At 36.5% G+C, this 25,891-nt stretch overlaps 2 protein-coding genes across 2 annotated transcripts; one reads left to right on the top strand and one right to left on the bottom strand.

The window, feature by feature from the left end:
• The first annotated feature begins 6,784 nt into the window (after positions 1-6,784).
• Positions 6,785-8,941, top strand: LOC137749540 (DELLA protein GAI-like). Its single transcript, XM_068489647.1, has one exon. It carries the CDS (start codon positions 6,946-6,948, stop codon positions 8,698-8,700), a length of 1,755 nt encoding a protein of 584 aa, XP_068345748.1. The 5' UTR covers positions 6,785-6,945; the 3' UTR covers positions 8,701-8,941.
• A 14,222-nt stretch (positions 8,942-23,163) lies between these two features.
• On the bottom strand, positions 23,164-24,488 carry LOC137749238 (uncharacterized protein At4g22758-like). The gene is made up of 2 exons (XM_068489343.1): positions 23,826-24,488; positions 23,164-23,450 (listed from the first exon to the last, which is right to left on the bottom strand). The coding sequence occupies exons 1-2, from the start codon at positions 24,097-24,099 to the stop codon at positions 23,266-23,268; spliced, it is 459 nt and encodes a 152-aa protein (XP_068345444.1). The 5' UTR covers positions 24,100-24,488; the 3' UTR covers positions 23,164-23,265.
• Between the last annotated feature and the right edge of the window lie 1,403 nt (positions 24,489-25,891).

The following is a 25,891-nucleotide window of genomic DNA, read 5'->3' as shown; positions in this document are numbered from 1 at the left end:
TACCAGGAAGTTCCAGATTGTAACTTTACGCGTGGCAATCACGTCTCAAATTTATTTATTTAAATTTTGAGAATTGTTATTGGCACTCCAAAAATTTTATTCTGCACTCCAAACTTTCTATATTAGGAATAAAAAATGCACTTATAAGGAGAGTGTAAAATGAGATTTTTGGAATGCTAATAACACTTCCCTAAATTTTTTTCCCAAAATGTGACCGGGTTTTGCTAACCTGAGAAGGTTCTAGCGATACACTTACACTAGGTTGGTCATACTTGATATGAACTTTAATCACCGCATGTTTTCTCCAAGTTTTGACTTTGCACTTCTCACCTTTTTATTTGAATCTTTAGGTTTTGTTCCACTCTGAATTTTACCATTTTCAAGTTTTTATGAGTTTACGTTTCGATGATGGAACTTTAATTTAGATTTGTGTGTGTAACTTCCTATGTTGTTTGAAGATCTCAACAACAGGATTTGGGAATCAAAACCAATTATGACTTGCATTGCTTTGTAGGGCAGGTGAAGCTCATGTGATTCGGATAAATAAAGATATAAGGCCACAAGAGAAAAGCAAGCAATTACAAACCAGCTGAGCTCCTTTTCTTTCTCTCTTGTTGTCTTTCTTCTACCCTCACTCTCTAAAGTTTCCTTCAACAAAAGCAACATTATCATTCATTGTTCAAATAAAAATCAACAAAAACTTCAATCAGAGTCATTCAATTTTGTATCTGGCTTATAAATTATGAAGCAGGATTAGTAACATGCACACGAGGGAATTCAAACTAAAAATTGGGTTGGGTTTGAGTTGACATGGTAAACAAAGCATCAACCTACCCAATAAATGATCAAGTTGACGTCAAATTTGATTTGAGCGGATGCTTACTTCATTCTAATCAGTCTGATCAGGTTTAAAATGGAGTTGAGTTTGGGCGGATTCGAATTAAACTAATGTAAGTTACACGTCAGTTAGCAAGAGAAAGAGTGGCCTCTCATGTGATGGGCTTGAAGGAAGGTTCATTCAAATACAATGCTATCCGCTAGCCGTTTTGAAGTACTACTCTATGGCCCATAGACACATAAACTGAAGCCTTGTTCCCTTCCAACCAAATTTTCAATCAAAATTTACTTTTGGATAATTATCACTTGATTACCATTAAATATCTTGAAATTTGTGTTTTGCTACACTTTTTTTTTTTTTTTTTTCAATCCAATTACATACCTGAATTTTTATTTTTTTATTTTTTTATTTTAATATTTCCGTTAGATTTTCTGTCAAACTCTCCATTAAATGATGACATTACATAATTTTGGCCCATCATAACTAAAAGTAACAAAGTGCGAATTTCACAATACTAGCCTTCATCCTTAGTTTATTAAGATTTGCAAATGTTTTTTTAATTATTATTTTTATTTACAAATATTATTTTTGAAGTTCACACATTTAACAAAATAATTAAAATTAAATTTAAAAAAAAAAAGAAAAAAAAAAGGATAAGGCTGTTCACTTACTCATTTTTACCTCTCACACACCCTTGTTGATTTTTGTCCATTGATCTTCTTCAATTTATTCGATTCCACAACTGATACTCAAGAGGAGCGAGTGACAGGTAAAAATGTGTGTGGATAGGAGTAGGAGACTCTCCCCTCTTTTTTTCCCTCCCATTCTCTCCCCTTCTATTTGAATGGTCACGGTTAAGCCACATCAACATCTTATATTAATTTTTTATAGAAAGAGAAAGACAAATTAGAGAATATGAGATGAGAGAATGGAAGGAGATGGAAAAAGAATGAGAGAGAATCCTAGTCAGTACGGATAACACGACCTAAAAAAAAGAGTAGCTCAAGTGATTAATAACATGTATAAACTTAAAAAGAATAAAAGATCATGTTCCAACACTTGAGCTATTAAGTCTTAATAGCTTACGTTCAAACACGACCCAATTGTCACCTCTTGAAACCTTCCTTTGTGCCGAGCTTTTATTTTCTTTGGTTACATAAAAAAATTAACGAGTTTTTTTTTTTTTTTAACAAACGATATTATCTACACTAAATAGAAAATGATGAATTTAGGCATATAATGGACTAGTAATAATGTGGTTCAAATTTTTTTTTGGTGGGAATCGAAGCTAAGACTTCTCACTTACAAATAAAGAAAAATATCATTAAACCGTAGTACTAAGTAGCGAATTAATTGACTCAGCAAGTAGGAGACCATGTGGAATGTGACTCGACCCTATTTCAATTTCATGTATAATTTCAGTTAATTATACTCTAAACACGGTCACCCGTTGTTTTATAATATGGTTTTAATGGGTCAGTTCTTCCATTACTTTCATGATCTCATCGACGATGACAATATCTACATAATTGATGGGTATTTTATTGTTAAATTTCAAACTTCTAGGAATAAGTTGTTGTAATCAACAGGAGCTCAGATTAGGATGTGTGATTAATTAATTAAATCTCAAACGACTTGTTTATTGTACTTGTTTCTGATCGTTAATTGCCGGCGCGAATACTTAAAGAAACACTAATCTAAGCATCTAGTGATAAGTAATATGATTAACAAAAAGCCTTAACATCTACACACACCATTTTTTCTGTTAATCTATACAACATTATATAATTAACAAATGACAAATACTTACATCAAGATTAGCGATTTAATACGTTTAATTTGGAAATAATTGTGGGATTACGTACGTACGTAATGCGACAAGATAGTAGCTTTCCGATGAGATTGTAATTTGCGATGGAGGAATCTTATTGCCTTTTGTATTTGGAAGAAGAATTTATTTTGTGTGTTCAAGGAATAAACAAGGTCAAATTCCGGAGGAATAGTACTTGCATTAGGCCTGTAATTAAAAACAAAGGAGAAGAAAATAAATAAGCGTCCGTTTCAAAACGAACTTTTAAGAAAAATACAAACGCTTCTTATAAAAACTTTTCAAGTATTTATTTTTTCAACTTTAAACAGCTTTTAATTTTTTTGGTCAAATATTATCTAAAGCGTTTTTTATGATCTAAAAACACTTTCAATTGTTTTAGAAGTGCTTCCAAACAATTTTCAATAGGAACTCTCTCTGTACAAATAAAAAGTTTAAATGCTTCCCAATAGTTGGTAGATTTTGTGAGCTGAATGAGATTAAACCTAATGGTAAAAAGTAAAAATTAAAATGTAAAGTGTATTTTGAACTACGGAACAGAAAATATAGATATTAACGCAAAGTAAAAGATAAGGATTGCATGGCGAGAGATATATGGAGCCGTAAAGGTGGTGGATTATGTGTTTGGAGTATGCAGCTCGAAAGATTGCACCATTCAATTTTAATTTTACGATACTTATTAATTTATTTCACTAATCAACTTCACAAAAACTTAAAAATTTAAACAGTAATAATCTTTTTTGTATTTTTAAAAATGGTTCGAATCTCTCAAACTGCATGCTTGAGAGACAAAACCCCGGAGCGGATCTCATATTGTCTGGGACAACCACGATTGTGAGAATCTTGAACACTTAGCACGACGGACCAAAAAGACACGTGGCAGAATAATATGGTGATGTATCAATTTCAGTGACACGTGTCAGCCCTATTCGACAGGTGTCAGGTTCAGATAGCGGCCCCCCCCCCCCCTTTTTTTTTCACACAAAAAATCATTTTCGTTCTCAAAAAAGGCCGTTACGCAAAACGCCGTTTAGTCTTAACGTGATGTAGTACCCATTTCCGTGTATAAAAATTGGGTTAGACGGTCCCACAAAGATGAGAAGAAGTATACTTATTTTTCGGCGGGTCCCACTGGGTGCACAAACGATGTTGACATTTGAAGCCTCCGGCACTCCCACCTCATCGTGGGCCCCCCTTGAATACATAGGCCGGGTGGTATACTCGAGATGGTATTTACAGTATGGAGGGGAGCGTGTATAGCACTTGCACTGAGGGTTCTCCACGTGGCAACATGTTGACACTAAGCTCGATCTGATTGGTTAGGTGCTAGTCCAGATGTCAAAGTTTGGAAATGATGCTCTCCGAGTCTTTTTCATCAAGTCCACCAAGATACATAATTCGGATTTTTGAAATTTGATTCAACCGTTAAAATTATTATAACTTTTAAAGTGAGTTTATGTTTATAACCGTTAAATCAAATTTCAAAAATTCAAATTATGTACCTTAGTAGACTTAGTGAAGATCTGTAAAAGTTGATCCTCAGACCCCTCCTCAGGTGGGTTTTGTATGCGGAAACTATTTATTCCGACTCGACCTAGAGCAGGTGTTGACACTCGCTTGACATCTTAGTCATATTGATCACTGGTTGGGGGGAGCAAATTATATTTAAGTATTCACTGATCCTTGGTATTGCACACGAAAATATACTCAATACTTGCTAATATCGAGATTTGAATAAGTCATGTGCGTTGTATATGACTTTTGTTTGAGTTATTTTGGATTTTTAACTTTATTTTGTAAGTTTTTGATAGAAAGATATATGTACGCCAGGAGATGGATGAATAAATTTGATTCAGACATATGACCTCCTTTTTACAGGTTAATTCTCTTTGGTACGGACCAAAAATTTTGGCTAGTAAAAAAACATGTCATGTTCATTTCAAAAACTTATCGTGAAATACTAAAAAAGTATACTAGGCACATTAATATGGAGTTTAACTAATTACAAACTTTAAGAATTCAACGCGGTCCACTTGTTCAAAGAAAAAATTGTAGCAAGGGTCCCTTAACTTTAACCTAATTAGAGAAATGGTCCATCAACTAAAAATTCATGACCACTGATCCCTTAACTCATCAAAACATGAAGCTATGGTCATTAACTTCACCATAATTTCATCAAAATGACTCATGTTGGAATGACCATTGCTACAATTGAGTTAACGTTGAAGGACCATTGCTCCAATTGGTTTAACGTTAAGGGACCATTTCTCTAATTGAGTTAATGTTGAGGGACCATTGTGACAATTTTTTTAATTTCATTTTCTATATTTGCCCCTTGATCATGACCCATTTTGACAAAAAATTGAACAGAGTTGACGAAAATGACCATAGTTACACATTTTAATGAGTTAAGGAACCAATGGTCATTGATTTTTAGTTGAGGGACCATTGCTACAATTTCCTTTTAAAAAATGTTGAAATGTTCGAAATAATCTTGAAAGGTTATGGGGAGTTAAAAGTACGGAATAACCTTGAAAGCAAGTCATGTTCAAGGCACATGACTTATTTTGAGAAAAACTTAACAGAGTTAAGTTGAGATAACAAATTAATAATTTTTTTAAGTTAATATGGCAAATAACTCAAAATTTTAGTTTATATAACAAACTAAAAAAGATGTATAAGTTCATATGACATTTCCAATATTTTTTCCTAATGTAAAAATCAAAACTCTAATTCAACTAAAATTCAGGAAAACATGCTCAAATTTTCTTGTTATTCTACTGGATACAACAATTAACATACAAAAATGCTACTTTTACCGCATATATGTTATATAATTTGTATCATATATCTAATAAATATAAGATTCATATGTGTTAGTGAGTCGAGATAAGACTCACATATATTAACAAGCTCAACCTGTATTAAGAATGTGGTACAAATAATTGTACAAGTATATAATAAATGTAGCATTACTTGTTAGCATATAGAGACGCGCTGATGAAGGGCAGTGGGGGTTTGAAAATGAGATTGGGTACACAACGCAGCTGGACCTTGCATTTCATTCAGAATGGGAATGGCTCTCAATTGATGGAAGCGTACGGCCACCAGATTTGTTTTCCGTATGCCCTCCTCCTACTCCTCTCTCTTTCTCTCTTTTTCTCTCCCATCACTCACAAATTCGCAATCAGCATCTTTTTTTGTAACATGGCGGTGCTGCCACGGAAACGGACCCTCTCCTATCTCTTCCACCAATTTCATTCATTAATCGGATTCTTGAAATTTGACACAATAATTAAAAATAGATGCTCATTTAAAAGTTTGATCAAATTTGAAGAATTCGAATTAATAAATTTGATGAATTTAGTGGAAAGAATCTGAACAAGATCCCTTTCCGTGCTGCCACGGCTCTTATCCATTTTTACGCTTGTTTACTTACCTGCCGGACCGAATTTTTACACTAACCGCACCAACTCCCCAATCAGCCCTCACCATTTAATAAATAAATAATCACAATCCCAAAAGCCCACAAATTAAATAAAAAATATCCCAATTGTTATGGCCTCCAATGTTTCCTTATCTCTTCTACTCTTCCCATAGATTTTTTTAGTGTGGTTGGACACAAAATAGTACATCACATGTCATTATACAAATAGTAGAATAAAAATGACTAAAAAAAATTTCATCATTTATATAAAAACACGTGATGTACGAGAAATTTTTCATTGTGACACGAACATGAGTGGTACAACACATGTTTTTATATAAGTGGTGGGATATTGTATTTTTTAAGATATTAACTTTTTACCACACTATTTATATAATGACAAGTGATGTATCATCTCGTGTTTCAATCACAATAAAAAAATCTCTTGAGATGTACCACACCGGTCTCAATGAAAAATTTCTCCAACTCTCCCCTCCCTGTTCCTCCCTTGGACCTCCCCTTGTCCCCCTCTCTCTCCTTAGAGATTTTTCAGTGTGACTGTCATACGAGATGATATACCACGTATCGCTATATAAATAATGAGATATATGTATTAAAAAGTTAATAACTTAAAAAATAAAATTTCTCACTGCTTACATAAAAACACGTGATGTCGTTTCTGTCACAACTAAAAGTTTCTCCTCTCTCCTCTCTCACTCTTTCTCATAAAAAAGTAAAACCTGCAACAATTATAAGCCCAAAATCCCATTTGACCAACATGGACAAAGCCTAGTGGGTTTTTCTATATCTTTCAGTGCCTTCTTCCTCCTCTGTTTCTCACAAACCCAAAAGATGAAGAGAGATCACCGCGAAAGCTGTGCAACTGTAACTGCACGTCAAAACAATTCCAAACCAGAATACTCATCACCTCCATCTTCCGCCCTGAACGGCAAGGCCAAGATTTGGGAAGATGACCAAGATGGGTACAGCGCAGGCGGCGACATGGATGAGCTGCTTGCCGTTTTGGGGTACAAGGTTCGGTCCGACGACATGGCCGACGTGGCGGAGAAGCTCGAGCAGCTCGAAATGGTCATGGGGTCGGCTCAGGAAGATGGGATTTCTCAGCTCTCTGACACCGTCCACTACAACCCGTCGGATCTCTCCGGGTGGGTCCAGAGCATGCTCTCTGAGCTCAACACAGGCGACGATATGCCCTCAATCGACGACCCTCTTCTCGTTCCAGCTCAGTCCTCGTCAATAACCTCGATGAGCTTCTCCAATTCCCAGCGGAGTAGAGTTTTCAGCGACGATTCTGAATACGATCTCAGGGCTATTCCGGGCGTTGCGGCGTACCCGCCAGCTTATTCGCCGTCGGATACCGAGAGTACGAGAAAGCGATTGAAGGCCTCAATTGGGTCCGATTCTAATGGGTCTAGTTCCGGCGCTGTATCCGATCCGACTCGGCCTCGAGTCCTGGTTGACTCGCAAGAAACGGGCGTGCGGCTCGTCCACACACTCATGGCCTGTGCCGAGGCTGTCCAGCAGGAAAATTTGAAACTTGCAGACGCGCTTGTGAAGCACGTGGGCCTACTCGCGGCTTCCCAAACCGGCGCTATGAGAAAAGTCGCCACGTACTTCGCTGAAGCTCTGGCTCGTCGGATTTACCGAATTTACCCTCAGGATTGCCTCGATTCTTCCTACTCGGACATCCTCGAGATGCACTTTTACGAGACCTGCCCTTATCTGAAATTTGCTCACTTCACTGCCAACCAGGCAATACTCGAGGCTTTTGCCACCGCGAGAAGAGTGCACGTCATCGATTTCGGGCTTAAACAGGGGATGCAGTGGCCAGCGCTCATGCAGGCGCTGGCACTCAGGCCTGGTGGGCCACCTGCGTTTCGCCTGACGGGAATTGGCCCGCCGCAGCCCGACAACACTGACGCCTTGCAGCAGGTAGGATGGAAGTTGGCCCAACTGGCCGAAACTATCGGGGTTGAGTTTGAATTCCGAGGCTTCGTCGCCAATAGTCTGGCGGACCTCACGCCGTCCATGCTCGACATCCGCCCGTCAGAGGTCGAGGTTGTGGCGGTGAATTCGGTTTTCGAGCTTCACCGCCTCTTGGCTCGACCCGGGGCGGTAGATAAGGTGTTGTCATCAATCAAGGCCATGAAGCCTAAGATTGTGACAATTGTGGAGCAGGAGGCGAACCATAACGGGCCGGTTTTCCTGGACCGGTTCACGGAGGCATTGCATTATTATTCAAACTTGTTTGACTCGCTGGAGGGATCATCGGGGCCGAGTCAAGATTTGGTCATGTCCGAGGTGTATTTGGGCAGGCAGATATGCAACGTGATGGCATGTGAAGGTGGGGACCGAGTTGAGCGACACGAGACGCTGAGTCAGTGGCGAGGCCGGATGGACTCGGCCGGGTTCGACCCGGTCCACCTCGGCTCGAACGCCTTCAAGCAGGCTAGCATGCTGCTGGCTCTTTTCGCCGGCGGAGATGGGTATCGGGTGGAGGAGAACAATGGTTCTCTCATGCTTGGGTGGCACACACGGCCGCTCATAGCCACCTCGGCTTGGCAGCTGGCCAGCACAACCGAGTGAATGTGTGAGTCAACTCAGTGTTCAGTAAGCTAGAGAACCGACTCTAAAGAACCTTTGGTGGTGGTGATTGATTGATTGCACCACTGGGCACCCAATGGGGTGCGACACTGTGACCATGTGAGTTGTGACTTGTCAGTAGAGAGAGAGTGGGGACTACAGCCAAAAGTGAAACTGTAAAACCAATCCAATCCAATCGAGTGGTGTAATACTGTGCAGTTGTAATTGCAATGGTGGTTTTTCATGCTTGACGTGGAAGAGCAACTTATATAGACCTTATATAGACCGGAACCACTGTTACGTGACATTCCGATTTAATAGTGCATTGTCATTTAGAGGAAAACTTAAACATGATCATGCATTATTGATTAGGAAAGCTATGTAGTGGTTAATGAGGTTTATGTAAGTCATTTTCCTAATGTCGCTCCTGGTATCGGTCAGATTTCTGCTCGTATTTAAGTTTTCTAGGTTTTTTTTTTTTTTTGGGTTTTGTTTTCTTTTTGTAGGCCCGTCTGCATAATTTCAAGTTGAAGACTTCTTCCAACAAGGGGGATCAATGAATCATTGAGAGAATGTGTAATTATCTTTCTTTCTTGAATAAAAATGATGAGCATTGATTCTTGAATGAGAAAGAAAGCATTTTGCCTTCTCTGCAAATTTGACATTCTTATCATCTATAGCCGAGAATGGCTTAGTACTGGTTTGGTACTGAGGTACTTTTATAAAAAATGGGTATAAAAAAAAAACTGAGCTCAAAAAGGTGTTTGGTAAACACTTAAAAACAGTTTATTTTCACAGTTTTGGGTGAAAAAAAGCTGAAAACGTGAAGTAGCAAAAATGAGCTTATCCTCGCAGCACAGCAGAAGCAGTTTTTTTTCAAAACACAACAATACCAAACCAGCCCTTAGATGGACAAGTATGTTGCCACTGGGACGTCTCTTTTCAATAACATCATGTCAAATGGAGTAAGATTACATTGTATTATTGATTCTTGAACGAGAAATAAAGCATTTTGCTTTCTCTGTAAAATTGACACATTTTCATAGTCTATGCAGTATAAGAGGCCCCGTTCGTTTAGCTCGCAGCAATCCAATTACTTCTTCGGGTGGAAAAACATTAGACATTCCATTTTCTGAAACCAACACTTTTGATGTTATTTAACATACACTAATTTCTATATGTCTATTATAGATCTGCTTAGATGTACTGAGAATGTTGTCGTTATGGTATCTCTGTTCAATAACATCATACCATGTACGGTAAGAATAACAACGGTATTGTATTGTTGAACCGAGAATCGTGTGTCGGTGTAACCAATCCATCTAAGTTGTCTTCCCTGCATAAGCGTAGGGTGGGCTTAGCTGATGTTGATGATTCTAAAGATAGAAACATGGCCTGGATATGCTATGTCACCATCTGAAAGAGAAACTGCAGGTGACACAAGCATGATAAATATTATAGCAAATTGCTCCTGGTTTTAAGTTGGACTCAGTTTTGTGTTTTGTTTTCTTGTTTATCCGTCTTTGAAGTGGATATATATAAGTGGCAACTTGCATTTTGTTACGTTGCAAAAAATTACGGTTTCCGATATTACCTTTTTATGTGAAGAGCAAAAGTATTTGAATATTTTACAGATTAGTTAACCAAATCTTCCCAACAGTTGCTTTCTGTGCCTCGGAATTGCCCCGACATGTTTTTTTACCCATGAAATGCCAACTCAAATCAAAGGTAAATTTTTGAATGGTTGGCTGACTAGGAATTCAAGGATTTGTAAGCTGAGTGTAAATCTATTTGGATACTACGAAAGCACATGTAAAGTTAGAGACTCCCGGTTCAAGATCTAAAGAGCTTTCTGATGCTTGAGTTAGCAATCGTGTTCATTTTTATTCAATATCTTCAAAGAATTTGTCGAGTCTTTAGGTGGTTTAGGGCTCATTTAAAAGTGTTTTTACAATGATTGGAAATGTCTTTAGAGAAAATATTTTTGGATTATAAAAGCATTTGAAGTAACTGATCTAACCACTCATCGTGTGATTAAAAAAAAATTGAGAATCTCTTCTCTTAAAGGGTCTATATATGATATTGTGGTTTATATAAGAGTAAACTGTCAAGAATCCCTCAGTGAATTTTTGGGGATTTTTTATAAATAAAAATATGAACATTGTCTTATATTTTTTGGCCAAATGTAATAAGAAGGCTATGTGTAAAGGGAAAGGATCCGGAGAGGATCCTTTCCACCAAGTCCATCAAGGCACACAATTTGGGCCTTTGAAATTTGATCCAACGACTAAAGTTATTATAACTTTTAAAGTGGGCCTCTGTTTGTAGCCGTTGGATCAAATTTCAAAGATTCGGATTGTGTGCCTTGATGGACTTGGTAGAAAGGATCCAAAGAGGATCCTTTCCCATGTGTAAACCAAATAAGAAGTAGGTATAGGTAAACCCTAATCTAATATTTAACTAGTACTAAATGATGATCATTCCTAATGCAGAACAGAGGCCCGGTTGGTGGTCTGGATGAGATTGAGCCTTAGAGATATGATTGGATCGGCAGGGACATGGAAGACAGGACTTGTAATCCATGCACAAGGATAGGTTAGATAACCCACTTTATTGTGGATTCATAACGCATCATGTCTAATTAGGGTCGGTTCAGAGATTTTTGAGGCTTGGGGTGACGCCAAAAAATGTGTCCTCACTTCATATAAAAAAATATTTGTTTTTACACGTAGGACATTGATAAAATTATATTTAGAAAAACACTTCAAACTTAGTAATTTAGAAACACAAAAAAATTAATTTTTTTTTGTATCGAGAGAAGGAAACCAAAAAACTTCAGGCTTACAAGTAGGTAGATTATGAGTTTTGTCTTCCATCTAAACTTTTAAAGTGCTTTTCTATAAATCATGAGATGTTTTTTCTTATTTACTAACCTCGTCAATATAAGACTAAAAAAATAATGATATTTTAAGTCTTTAGGGATATGTATAAGTAATGAATGGGCACCAAATTAAACATTTTGATAATATATTTAGTCTAAAAATTTAATATACGCATTCCCCTTTGTTGAAGATTATACTTGAATTGGAACGGATGTTTAAAAATAGCAACCCACATAGTTACTAGCTAGTAATTAAAAATAAATTAACAACCAAACAAAAATTCATAAAAATTGAAAAAAATAAACATGCACATAGCATTTTGAACTTAGGACCTCTCGTTAATTTTAAATACAAAAACCATTGCTTCTAGATAAACTTCTAATCATTTAGCCAAATTTTATAAATTTATACTATTATGAGAAGAAATTTGTAAAAATTGGAATTTAAATAAGCACACATGGTGTTTTGAACCCAAAACCTCCTCATTAAATTGAAGGGAACTTTAACGAAAAACTCCCGGTATTGTTTACTTTAACGAAAAACCACATTTTTACACTAAAATGTCAATCCTGGTACTATTCACTTTACCCTTTATTTTGTCTTTATCGTTAAAACTCAAAGTTTTCAAGTCATTTTCATTAGTTTTTCTTAAATCGGAACAACAAAATCACAGGTTCTAGTTAAATTTCTTTGTCATTAAACCAAACTTTATAAATTTATACTCTTACAAAAATGTATATTATGCCACACTAATAATTTTGGTGCCCCTAATTTTTTTGGGCCCCGAACGGTCGCCCTGCCTGCACTGGGCCTGGGTCGGCCCTGTGTCTAATCATGTTTATCTCATTACCCTTTGTTGAAGATTAGACTTGAATTAGAACAGATGTTTAAAAATAGCAACCCACATAGTTACTAGCTAGTAATTAAAAATAAATTAACAACCAAACAAAAATTCGTAAAAATTGCAAAAAATAAACTTGCACATAGCATTTCGAACTTTGGACCTCTCGTTAATTTTAAATACAAAAACCATCACTTCTAATTAAACTTCTAATTATTTAGCCAAATTTTATAAATTTATACTGTTATGAGAAGAAATTTGTAAAAATTGGAATTCAAATAAGTACACATGGTGTTTTGAACCCAAAACCTCTTCATTAAATTCAAACAACAAAATCACTAGTTCTAGTTAAATTTCTTTGTCATTAAACCAACTTTTGTAAATTTATACACTTATGAAAATGTATATAAATATGCCACACTAATTGACACACCTTGATCCAAAAATTGGGGTGTGCTGGCCGTCATGTGAGGGTGACGTAGTCAAGTGTGCAATGCGGAAGTAGAAGAGTGAAAATACGAGGAAAATAAAGTCGACAAGATAATTTACAATAAAAAGATTAGTGAGTACTAGTGACAAACATGGAAGGAGAAAGGCAAAGTAGAAGTTCAAGTATCCTAGGTGCAGTCCAGAAAAAAACAAACACTACACAATCGTTAACTAGAAAGTCCTACATGGAGGGTGCTCTGTTAGAACTGCCTCGATGCCTCTTTCGTCACCCACGTCCTCGCTACCTAAAACCTGGAGGGGCACAAAACAGAAAACGTGAGTGGGTAAAAACAAAGCTTTTCAAAATATTCTCAAAAGTTATAACCCGTTTTTGTAAAACCTGTATACTTTCCAGAAAATACCATACGTACTCGTATGTCAAATCATGCTAAAACGATAAAGCTCAAATATGCCATGCCAGAATATGCCGTGTCAGAATATCCAAACAAATAGTGTAAACATCAAGCAGGTAAGATAAAACAAATCATAATATGCTAGTAATATCAGTACGTCAGCCGGAGTAACCTAAAGTGACCTGTACGGCTGAAACTATAGCTCCTCAACCACTATCCTGCACACGAGTTGGAACCACCTATAGTGGTCTGTACGACAGGCTGGTGTATATAAATACGCTTAGTGCTACGATCACGTGAAGGCTGTGCGATGTATAGCAAGTCACCTACGAGTCGGAACCACCTAAAGTGGTCTGTACGACAGGCTGGCACCTGCCTTGGATCCAAGGTGAGCGTATGGTGCGGGAGGTGAACGATCACGTGAAGGCTAGGCCCTACTCTGGCGGAGCACAATCACCGAGGTGCAGGAATATAAGCTATAACTCAAATCTCATCAACACCACGTTTATCACTAACAACCATACTCACCTGACTTACCTGAGTGTCCGCGGCACCAAAGCATAACCAACACAATCACAATAATAATAATGACGATATTCGACATGGCATTTCAATTATAAAACCATTAAAACGTAATTTCTGGAAAGATACCAATCAATATATATATATATATATATATATACACACTAAAAACAAAAGCCCACTCACTGATATGTAGAAGGATCGTAAGCCCCGAGCCTCACGTGGCTGCGCTCGTCTTCCTGATAGTCCTCACCTATATGCGAAACAACTATAAAAATGTCAAATTAATGCACATAACCAACCTTAGGTAATAACATCTCATACATTGCTCAAATGGGGTGTTTGAATATACCAACATGCTCTACTCAACCTCACAAACATCCCCATATTTTAAAAATAATTTTCCGACCTCTCACACACTGCCACGTGTCGGCCACGAGCGGGCACGTGCCTGGCAGGCGTGTCCGCACGTGGCCTGCGTATGGAACCCTAACAGACGTTAACGGCCGTTACTTGACGCCGTTAGAATATTTCGTTAACTCTGATGGAATATTCTCCTCCTTCTCCGGTGAACCTCGCTGGTCGCCGCCGTCTGCAACTCGAATTTTCGCCGGTTTTTGGAAAAACCTCAAACCTTAATATCTTCTTCATTTCTCAACCAAATTCCATGAAATTTGTACCAAAATGAAGCTTACAACGAGTAGAACAAAACCTTACCACTTTGGGGGACCTAAAACCAACGGAATCTCGCTGGAGAAACCTCGATTATCAGGCCAAACCTGCAACTCGATGAACTCGAGCTTCCCGACGTCCAAAACACTTCAAAATTACTCCCCAAGCTTCGTGAAGACGTCCTAAAGCTTCCTAGAACCTTAAAAACTTCTAAAAACCCCACGATCACGTGTGCATGAACAGTGCACCAAATCGGGGTTCCATGGTTCTCGAGTTTTCGAAGGTCTCAAGTCTAACCAACACCACTAATCGACTCCTGAACTCGAAAGGAGTCCAAAAACACCAACAACAAACATGATTCGTGCCAGAAATGGTTGGATGGAAGTTGTCCATACATTTGCAAAGGAAATGGAAGAAAATGGAAGAAATTCCGAGAGAGAAGGGAGATAGAAAGGCCCACGGGTGTGTGGTCCAGATGGCAGTCCACCAACCAAAAACAAAACAAACCAAACACCCTACAACACTAATTAACGTCCAGGGGAAAAATCGTCATTTCACACTTACGATACAAATGATTCGGGATGGGCTGTCACACTAATAATTTTGGTGCCCCTAATTTTTTTGGGCCCCGAATGGTCACCCTGCCCGCACTGGGCCTGGGCTGGCCCTGTGTCTAATCTTGTTCATCTTACATTTTGATACAACAAGTAAGAGACTAGATTCAAGTCCATTTTAATTAGTCATAACCTATCTCAACCAACCAACCAAATACATCCATAGTAATTATATAGGCCTCACAATGCACACAATACTTACTAAATGCAGTGAATTACTGAGTTTAATTAACTTGGAGCATGCAGTGATTTTGTGGATGCTCAAAGATAGAAGATAAGGATAAACACTATGAATTTGCAATGATCAATCGATCCTTGTATGACTAAATCAGGTGTTACAGTGGACCACACCATGGCATGATTAATAATCCCTGCTGCAGGCACCTTCGTTCTAAGATTGGACCACCGGAGAGGAACTTCATTAGGTCGACACATTACCATTAAAATTGGAAAGGCATTCATTGGCTTTGGGGCAGATATCATGATGGAAAACCTGAACTTGGACAATTTTTCGGACAATTTTTGACTTCCATTAGGTTCCTAGCGAGAGGATTTTCATGGATACTCCAGAGTATGGAATATAATGAGCGTTTTAACAGTTAAATCTTTGTTAAAAAACAAAAAAATTAAAATATTCGAATTATTCAATATTCCGGAGTATCTAGAATTTTTACGTAGGTAGACTAACAAAAGTTGTATAAAGGCCTTGAAGTATTCTATGTATTCATAATGCAATGAGTATGAAGAGTGAAAGTAAATTGCATCCATAAAAGAGGAATGAAATTAAACATGAATGCACGGAGGAGAGTGTAGAGCAAAAGATAGGAATGAAATTAAACATGAATGCATCGAGGACAATGTAGAGCAAAAGAGGATGCATCGAGTCAGGGGTGGATCCACAAGGGGTCAAGGTGGGTCAGTTGATCTTGTGGACGTTGAAAAGTTGATTAGGTGAGCCTTGGGTTGATGACCACATGGTCACTTGGGCAGCGGGCATTTCGTGCATACCATGTGTTCGATGAAATGCTACAATCAACTCGGCAGCGGTTGCCCATCCAGAAGCCGGCAAACCCCTTGACCGGAGCCTAATTTGCCCACCCAGTTGACCTGAAACATGCCTGTGAAGAAGCATTCACTAGGCAAAGCAACGACTACAGGAGGTGGAACCGTGGAGGAAGAAGAAACAATTAGTCCAAATGACGTCGTTTTGGTTGCCATCCTCTTTATAAAAAACGGAGCATTTGATTTGTATAGGGGTGGGCACTTTAGTTATTATAACTTTTAAAGTGCGTCTCTATTTATAGTTATTAGATTAAATTTTAATGGTCCAGATTGGTGAATTCCTAGGATTATGATGCATGGATCCGGAGATGATCCATGTCCTCCTTTCTAGAATGTTGTTGTTTTCAGTATTTGAGGACCCCCTTCATTCTTTATCATGTAAAGATGATGATTATTATCTAGGAATGATAATGTTAGGAAAATATCTTTGGATGAATAGTTGAAATTGTACCATTGTATGCGCCACTTTAATTTTATTTCAATGCTCTAAATAATTAGGCAAATTTGAATTCGTTAAGACTTCTAACCATGAAGAAAATGTCAGTGCTTCACTGAATGATCACCTTATAATTTAATGGTCATATAATTTTCGATTTGCGTTATTTTGGTTAAAAACAATATTTAAGGGAAGAACAAAAAGTAGAGGGTTTTTACATTTATGTCTTGCAGGGTGGGCTCTGACATGGTGTCCCTGAAGTAAGCTTCTTCTGGTTGTAAACCCCACTTTATTTTTATGATTTGAACCATCTATCTTAAGGTCTACTAACTCGTTGTCAAACAATGACAAAGTCTCTAGTTTATATTCAGCAAGCCCTAACCTGCTGCCAAACCACAATAACGTTTCTAGTTTCTATTATGCTCTAACCCGTTGTCAAACCAGGACAACATTCCTAGTTTCTATTTAGCAAGCACTAACCCAATGTCAACCACGACAACGTTCCACGATTGAGCAGTCATTTTTCATAGTCATGGATCCACCGTTTCACATTTGCAACTTTAGAGGGCGGTTCGTGACCTTCCAAATTTTCAGTTATATTCATCACTAATCTACCGTCGAATCAGGACAACATTCCTAATTTATATTCAACAAGCACTAATCCGTTTTTAAACCAAGGTCCTAATTTTTAGTCAGCAACCCCTTTAACCCGATGTCAAATATTTTAAGAAGTTTTAACAAAACACTCTCGTTACTGTTCACTTTTAACGAAAACCATATTTTTACCTTTTTCTGGTACTATTCACTACACCTTTATTTGCCTTTTTTCATTAAAACTAAATTTTTTTTAGACTTTTTGTTAGTTTTCCTAATATTTTAACCTTGAGTGTTGAGAATTTTTCCGGGCATTAAATTTATTTTATTATTTACATCTACATTCTCCTTATTTTTTCGTATGTTTGCTTTTTTTTTTTTTTTTTGTATAAAAAATAATTGGGTTATTTGAAATATATCAAATAAATTAACGGTCTAGGTATCAATAAGCATATTAATAATGTAACATCAATTTTTGTTCAATAAAATAAAATAAATAAATAATGAAACATCAATTATTTGATATATTTGAAGGATTAAATGATCTCTGTTTCGAATTTTTTTTTTTTTTGTGTAATAATGATCTTCACTGAATATTAAGATATTGAACGATTCTGATTATGAATTTTTTTCCGTCAAAGATGCATTATTTACAAACGTAAGAATAAGCTAATCCTTCCCAGGGGAATGAAAGTCTTATTCTATCAATTTTGGATCACTTTTAATGTCAGTTGAAATAAGAATAATTTGGACTTGAAATATCAGCATATTAGAATGTGACGTTTTTATGTTAATTTTCTCTCAGCATTCTCTCTCAACTATTTTTTGCAGCAGATTATTCTCAACCCAAATATATAGAGACGATCATTGATAAGCATATGAGACTAGATCGTTTCACTTAATTATACCACTCAGAAGAACCCAGAGAATATGACATTGGCAGATTGGTGGTCTTGCTAGCTTTGCATTGAAGCTATGCAACCGAGACGATGATTGTTAACATTAGATGTCGAAGAATGCTATCCTGCATCGGAAATTTGATAGAATAAATCACAACATCTCTTATATTGAATGATTATACTCTTCATTGCACCAAATCTTTTTGTGATAAAATTACATATATCTAGCTATACAGATGATATGTGAATAATAATTCGCTGCTAGTCTGACTCTAAATCTTGACATGGTGACAATTCTATCATCACACTCTCTTTCTCCTATAACCAAAATCTCAGAACAACAAGTTGAGTTGATCAATGGTCAAGTTCTATAAGATAAAAGCATATACAGCAAACAATGGTGCTGGGGCCTTGAAATTGACTAGTGGTTCCACTGATTTTGTCAGCCTCCATCACACATGCAATATGTCTTCTTCTTTTCAGAAACACAAGGGCCCTTCAAGCCATGAGAAAGCTTTTTCTTTACAGCTCCCACTTTTGAAGTGGTGTCTTTTCAGTAACTACTCCCTCTCCAATGTCTCTTTCTCCATGAGTGTGAGTAAACATGCTTTCTCCACTATTAATCTACAGAATTATCTAAATAATATGCGATTAGAAAAATAGGATTTGCTTCACACTTCATTGTCAAAAGCTTATTAATTTCTCCCTCACTGTTGGAGATTGCTATTACTAGTAAGATCCACTAGATTTTCAATTTATTAGTGTGCGGTGTCCACGTATAAAAGAAATAAAACAATGACTCAGAGCCAAACTACTTTATAATTTTATCTTCTGTGTTTAGCCTATGATTGAACGACCATCACCTCTTATGATAAATTTGCTAGATCGCAACTATTGCATGCTTAGTATAACTTAATTGGATACTTAATTGAGTTAGTTCTATCTTGTTTCAATAGGAGGGATTACAAAACTGGTATAGTGTGTGAATGTATGCGACGAATACCAAATGACCCTTGTGGAAGTTGAGGTACGGGCAACGGAACGTTGAGCAAAGTAGGTTTGGAGACAATACCAAACATTCATGGAAGTGTCGCAACCGACAGTTAAAGAAAGAATGAGTTCTGAGAAGAGAATGGTAGTAAAAGGATGAGAGAAGGACCATCAACGAATGTCCAAAGATCATGACCGACAAGAAGGGCCTTCAGTTGATGAAGCCGAAAAAGGTAATTCATTTCGGGTAGTTGGAGAAAGTAAGCAGTATTAGGGCCAGAATGAGAGAACTAAAAGGAGACACTACCATTAGGAAGCTAGGGTTTGAAGAAGTATCAACTTCAATAAGGAGAAGTGGATGCACATGTAGGGTTTCGAGAGACACTAGAGGAGAACTTCAACGGTTTGGATTATTAAAAAAAGTTACGATTGAGCTCTATAAAATGGGAGTCCAAATATGTGTCAAAATATGTTGCCGCCCAATTCTAATTAATACATATTACATCAAAGTTATATTAAGTAGGAATTTACAACTGGTACACATAAGAAGAGGCTTCTAAAATCATCCATAAACCCGTTGGGTTCTCTAATAGAGTCATTGCCACTGGCGGCCAAGTGGTTGAAGTTATTAAATTTAGGTTTATGTTTTGCTATGCCCCCAAAACTCAATTTTTGCATCACTTTGAAGGTATTCCGTGTATTCCATCAAATAGATGTTAATTTTGCTGATGTGGCATGGTGGGACCCAATAAATTACTTATGTGGCAACCACATCATTTGATTTGATGAAAGGTGGTGGGACCCACCCTGAGATGCACCTGAGCCGATCTTCGAGCTCAGGGGAATTGCAATTTACCCAAGCTTTTAATTATTCGAAATAATTGTTTGATCTCTAATTAATTAATTAATTTATTGAGTAAATTGTAGTTATGATCTCTCAATTATAACTGAATTATAGTTATGATACCTCAAATAATAATTCATTAGGTTTGGTAGCGTTGGTCCTTCCGTGATAACACTGTTAAGTTTTCCGTCAATATGTTGACGTGGTGACCACATGGGACCCATGATTAATATAATAGTTTATGAAAATTTTAAAAACTTGAAAAGAAAAGATCTTTCTTCTATCTGCTTCACCGGCAACAATGCCAACAACACAAAACTTTGTGCCTAATTCTCTCTTCAAAACCCAATAAGAACTTTAACTGCAAAACTCATCGCAAGCATCATACCCACCCACTTCATTTGATGCGTAATTGGTTACGGAATGCGGCTGGAATGTCGGGGGGGTGAGGCTATGATGGCGAGGGATCGGTTGTGCATGCGGTTGGGAGAAGAGATAAAAGAGTGAGTTTCGAACGGGGGAGGATGGAGGTAAGGTGTGAGGTATGGCGGGACAACACCTCTCTCTCTCTCCTGGAACATTTCTCCTTTTTAAAATTGAATAATATTATTTAATTATTTAATCATGCCACGTAAAGACATTGACAGAAAATCTAAAGTTTCAGAGGGACCAATACTACACATTCTATCAAATTTAATGATCAAATCTAATAGATTTTTAATTGAACGACCATAACTACAATTTAATCATAATTTAGGACTATAACTACATTTTACTCTAATTTCTTTATTTGTCGTAGCTCACATCCAAAGAAATGACGATAATTACAACTAATTCAATTGTGTTGTTATTTGTATGTGATTGAAGCCCAACGCCTTTCTTCATCATACTTGCTCCTCTCCTTTAGTCATGATTTTATGAAAAGTATTCTCGCTAATCTTGTACAACCACTCTCCTCCACAACCTCCAGACAGCCCAACCCAATTCCCAACTGGAATTTCATCCCCAAACTATAAAATGGTGACTGAAAGTGAAAGAACGATCAGTCGAGGGGAGAGACGGTGGTGTAAAGGACGTGGAAAAGTAACCACGTGGCAACTTTTAATTGGGCGTTCTAACAGCTTTGTTAATCCAACAATTCCAACTAGGATGAAATTAGTGTATTGCCCTTACTCTTCGGCAAACTTAACACACCTATTTGACATAAATGAAGCAAAAACCGAGTTTCAAGTAAGGGTGCAACTTGGGCCGGTTAGATAGTCAACCAACTCTAACCCAATTATTGTTATTTGGGTTTGGGTTCATGTGAGTTTAGTCAAGTTTGGATTTTGATGGGTTTGGACTTGTTCAGGTTGAGTTTGAACCATACAACACCATATTAGTTAAAATTTCATTTACATATCATCATCCACACAAAAGTTAAAGCAAACAACTTGAAGACTATTTCTAATGTTTCAACCATGCAAACTTGAAAATAAATTACAAGACTTATATCAAAGCTTAAACCAAAAGAAATGTAAAAGTAACACTACCATTCATTATCTATATGAAAACCGCCAATGAACTTCAAGTATAGTCATTCCAAAACTTACACATAACTCATATAATATGAAGTGTAATGCGTAATATGTGCATGAGCAAATTCGGCCTCAAAATCATGTTGGGTGTGAGTTGACATGGACAAGCAAAGCATCAACACAACCTAACCCAATAATGATCGGGTTGATTGGATTTGGACGTATTTGTTCTTCATTCTAACTTCCTTGACTGGATTTGAAATTGGGTAGAGCATGAGAGGGTTCTGGTTGACCCAACCCAAGTTTTAGGGTATAAATTGGTGATACTTTTTTTTTTTTTTTTTTGAACAAAGGATAGTATCTCCACTAAAGGGGTGAGGGAGTGGGTTAAGCCTTACAATGGACCTGCCATAATAATGTGGTTCAACTTCGTCTTTGGCGAGAATTGAAGCTAAGACCACTCACTTACAAGTAAAGAAGAACACCACTAGACTGTAATACTAGTGGTAAGTGGCGATACTTTTGTTTCAAGGAGAAAATGGAATTAAGTTCAAGTTTCATGGGGTATAGCAAAAAACAAGCCTTAAATTTGTTGGAAGTTAAATGAACTTATATTTGTTGATTATTCTTTTATTGTTGATTATTCTTTTATTGTTTCATTACCAACAAAGGAATACTGCTAACTTTTTCATTTGGACCTACTCGTGCAACTTTTATTCTCTTTTATCATTATGTATTGTTGCACGGTAATCCGAACTATTTAAATACTTGGTCACCCTTTAAAGATCATATATGAAACAAATTAAATAGAATCAGAAGGGTTTTAGTAATCGAATAATTATCTAATAAATAAGCAAATTATGTCTTTAAATTAAACACTGAAATTACAACAATATTAATCAGATGATTTTAATAATATTTGAATTGGTTCATTTCATACAAAATTACTCTTTAAAAGGTTTAGAGATAGACAAGTCAAATCATCAATTGAATAGATCGTCAAAATAAATGAAAAATTAAAGAAGATCCAAATAAAAAGATTGCTAGCATACTGCTTATTAATTTGCATTTGGTTTATTGTATTTTTGTTCATTAAAATATTGCAACATAATTTCAAGCCCAATGAATACAACATGGACCAACACATACCCCCAAAACAAAACACACAGAGATCCAACGGGCACAGTCGGCTTTGTCCCAGCCATTCTTTTTAATTGTTTGTGGTAAATGATAATTTGGGGAAGCAACCTAATTGGAATATTTTGGTAGAACATTTGAACCTAATCTCTACTTTTCATACATGACAAATAAATTCCTCCTATTAGCCTTTAAACATGAGCCTCTATTTTGACAAAGTTATATATTCCTATTCTCCCATGAATGCGAGGAAGTTTGTTTCTTTAACCAAACAACCTCCCCCACCAAGTAATCCTTTGAATTTGTCTTCCTAATAATTCGTCAAGGCATCCCTTTATTAAAGTTTGAGAACCAATAGGACGACGAAAAATCGAAGCGAGGAACATATAATCATGCCGAAAAACTCTAATTAAGTTAAAAGTTAAGAATATTCCGCAAACATTATCAGGGTTAGCCCAAATGATGAAGGTTGGTGAGAAACGCGTTAGGATTAAGTTAGGTCAAAACTTCGATTCTCTTCCATTATAACAGAAGAACAATATGAGCATGGCTCGAAACCAGGTAATAATGCATAAATTTACATTATTGACATGGAATATATATAATCTTCCATGGTTTCAATTACTGTCTCACACTTTACTGGAACAATAGATTATTGTCGCGTATCAACTATATAAAAATATATATGTTCCCCAAGAGAAGATGAGTGTATTCGCTTAGTGAGATGATATCTTGAAAGTGAATGATTTGTTAAACCATGCCTTCCAGCTACTCACCGTTCCCTTTGGAGCTGTTATCTCCGACTTTCTTTCAGCAATATTATTCTGCACTTGCTTCTCCTTCTTGGACAGCACAAAGTTCCTTCCCCCACGAGATCCTATAGTTTCCCACGGACTTAAAGCTACAAAGTAAATCTACTTAGCTCCAATTTATAACAAAAAAATACAAAGCTACTTACGTGATAGGAACCATTTCATTATTTCTCTAAATGCATGAAACCGCTGTTTATTACGTGCATAGCCCTAATTAAACTGCAGTTTCATGCATTTACCTCCAACGACAAAACCACTTTCAAATTGATTACAATGAAATAAAATAACTAGAAATGGGAATGCTAATTAGCTATGCTGCTGCAGCACCAAGAAATTGAAATGGACATATCAACATAAATCAGAGGAATTAGAACTCATCATCATGAAGACAAACGTCCAAATTAAAACTTGAAAATGAAAAACTTGTTGGCAGTTTGATTTGATATGTGTTTCTGAGAGCATACCGTCAGATCCTGCATTAGCACAGTGTAGAAGGAAATCCTTGACATCTGAACCAAGAACAGGTAGCCGGCCTTCGCGGGCGTAGGATTTAAGAGCAGTGTCGATGACTCGAGCTACGAGATCATCCTCGTTCACCACAAACCTTATGGGTCCTGCGCTTCCAAGAACATTAACTGTGATCAAAAACCTGTTCGTCTTCACAGTATGAGCAGCATCAGTACTGGTCTTCTTATGCTTCTGTAAATTAATTCTCTCCAAAACCTTCCTCTTAAGCATTCTTTCTTACTCTTTTTTTCGCCTTTTCTTTTTCGCTCTACGAGTATTTTAGACAAATCCAAGTAAACAAACAAACAACACTAAACATGAAACACGAAAAATGAATCTTGAGAGGAAGAAAGAGATTTGGCGTTCAGGGGTCAAGGCCAAGGCAACGGTAGTACCAAGCTTGTTTGCAAGAACCAAAGGAGGAGGAGGAGGACAGCGCGCGAAGGGCACGCGCAGAAGTCCTTTGAGAAAGGAAAGGAAGGAAGTACATGAAGAAACCAAAAGTCTCCACGATTCAAGACTCAAAGATTACAAGAAGAGGAAAGAAATTTAAGGTGTTGTCTAGAAAGAAGAATGTCTTCATGAAAAGCTAGCTTCGTACAAAATATTTGCCTACAACTTTCCGGTTTTGACCTTAAACCAGTGTACAAAAGAGGAAGCAGATCCGCTACTCGGATTTATACGGATGCGACACGTGGTGTTGATTAGTAACATTAATTGGCTGTGTTATCTATCTATATATAAAGCCAAGTGCCAATGAATAGTGTTTTTAATGTCACATGCTTCACTAAAAATTATTGAACAAAAATTCCCCTCAAATAAAAAACTTGTAAAGCAATCCAAAATAATGCATCAAATGTGATAAGGGTATTTTCGTCATTTAAATAGTTTTTTAATAATTAATTTTTTTTTACAGTTTTTTTTATTTTAAATAATTAGTACCTCACAATAGGCTAGCAATAACGTAATTCAATCAGTTGTTCATTAAATATTATTTTTTCTATTTTTAAACACGGTTAAAACATCTTAAGAGGCATGTAATGCTAGTTATAAAAAAGGTCTTTCTCATGCGGATAATAATATGATTAAATTAATTGTCAAATGATTGTTTTTTTTTTCCAACAAACTATATTATCTACACTAAGGGGGAGGGGGTGAGCTTAGCCTCACAATGTGTTAGCAATAATGTGATTCAATCAGTTGTTTATTAAATATTATTTTCTCTATTCTTAATATGAATTCAGGACAAGGATTCTCTCCTCTCCTCTTTCCACCCCTTTCTATCCCCTCCTCTCACATTCTCTATTTTGTGTTTCTCTTTCTATAAAAAATTAATATAAGATGTTGATGTGGCTTAACCGTGACCATTCAAATAGGAGGGAAGGGAACAAAAAAGAGGAGAGAATCCTACTCCATGAATTCAATAGAGATATACTTTATTATGTGGATTCACCTGCTTTAATTGATTTATGAGATGTTTCTTCTAGCATAATCTAAGATTATTCATTTAATTCAAATGTTTGACTTTTTTTATTATTTATTTTTTGTCAATTTACGCATATAAATACATTTAAAACGTGTAAGTCGAGTGTAGCACTCCGTGATTCAAAAAATGTCTTCTGCACGCACGTGCATGAAGGCTAGTAGACATAATATTGTGACAAACAAAGAGAAAACCATATCAACACCAACTTTAAATAATTTTAAGATGTTATAGCAATCGATGATAAAACTCAGTCACTGAGCCAATGTGACATTTTTTTTGTACCTCACAGATTATAGACTTGTTTGGAAGTGTTTGTAAAATGACTGAAAGCGCTTTTGATGAAAATATTTTTAAAACCAATTCTTAATAAAAAGCCCAATTCAATCTTGGAAAAACGCTTTAAATGTTTCCTGCAAGAAGCAAATATCTTGTGCTTTTGAAACCCAAAATTAATTTCACTAAAAACGCTTTCATTTCTTGTTTAAAAACACTTCTAAATGAGTCCTATAATAAAGACAGACACCTGGAAAATATGGC

Source organism: Pyrus communis, chromosome 11 (genome assembly GCF_963583255.1).
Source record: "Pyrus communis chromosome 11, drPyrComm1.1, whole genome shotgun sequence".
NCBI lineage: Eukaryota > Viridiplantae > Streptophyta > Magnoliopsida > Rosales > Rosaceae > Pyrus > Pyrus communis.
Note: the sequence above shows the minus strand (reverse complement) of the source record. Positions and strands in the feature narration are given on the sequence as shown.

Excerpts from the sequence above, each read along its gene's own strand:
- LOC137749238 (XM_068489343.1), bottom strand. The coding sequence starts at position 24,099 with ATGCTTAAGAGGAAGGTTTTGGAGAGAATTAATTTACAGAAGCATAAG. Across the intron at positions 23,451-23,825 it reads TGCTAATGCAGGATCTGACG|CTTTAAGTCCGTGGGAAACT; the intron begins GTATGCTCTCAG and ends TTTACTTTGTAG.
- LOC137749540 (XM_068489647.1), top strand. The coding sequence starts at position 6,946 with ATGAAGAGAGATCACCGCGAAAGCTGTGCAACTGTAACTGCACGTCAA.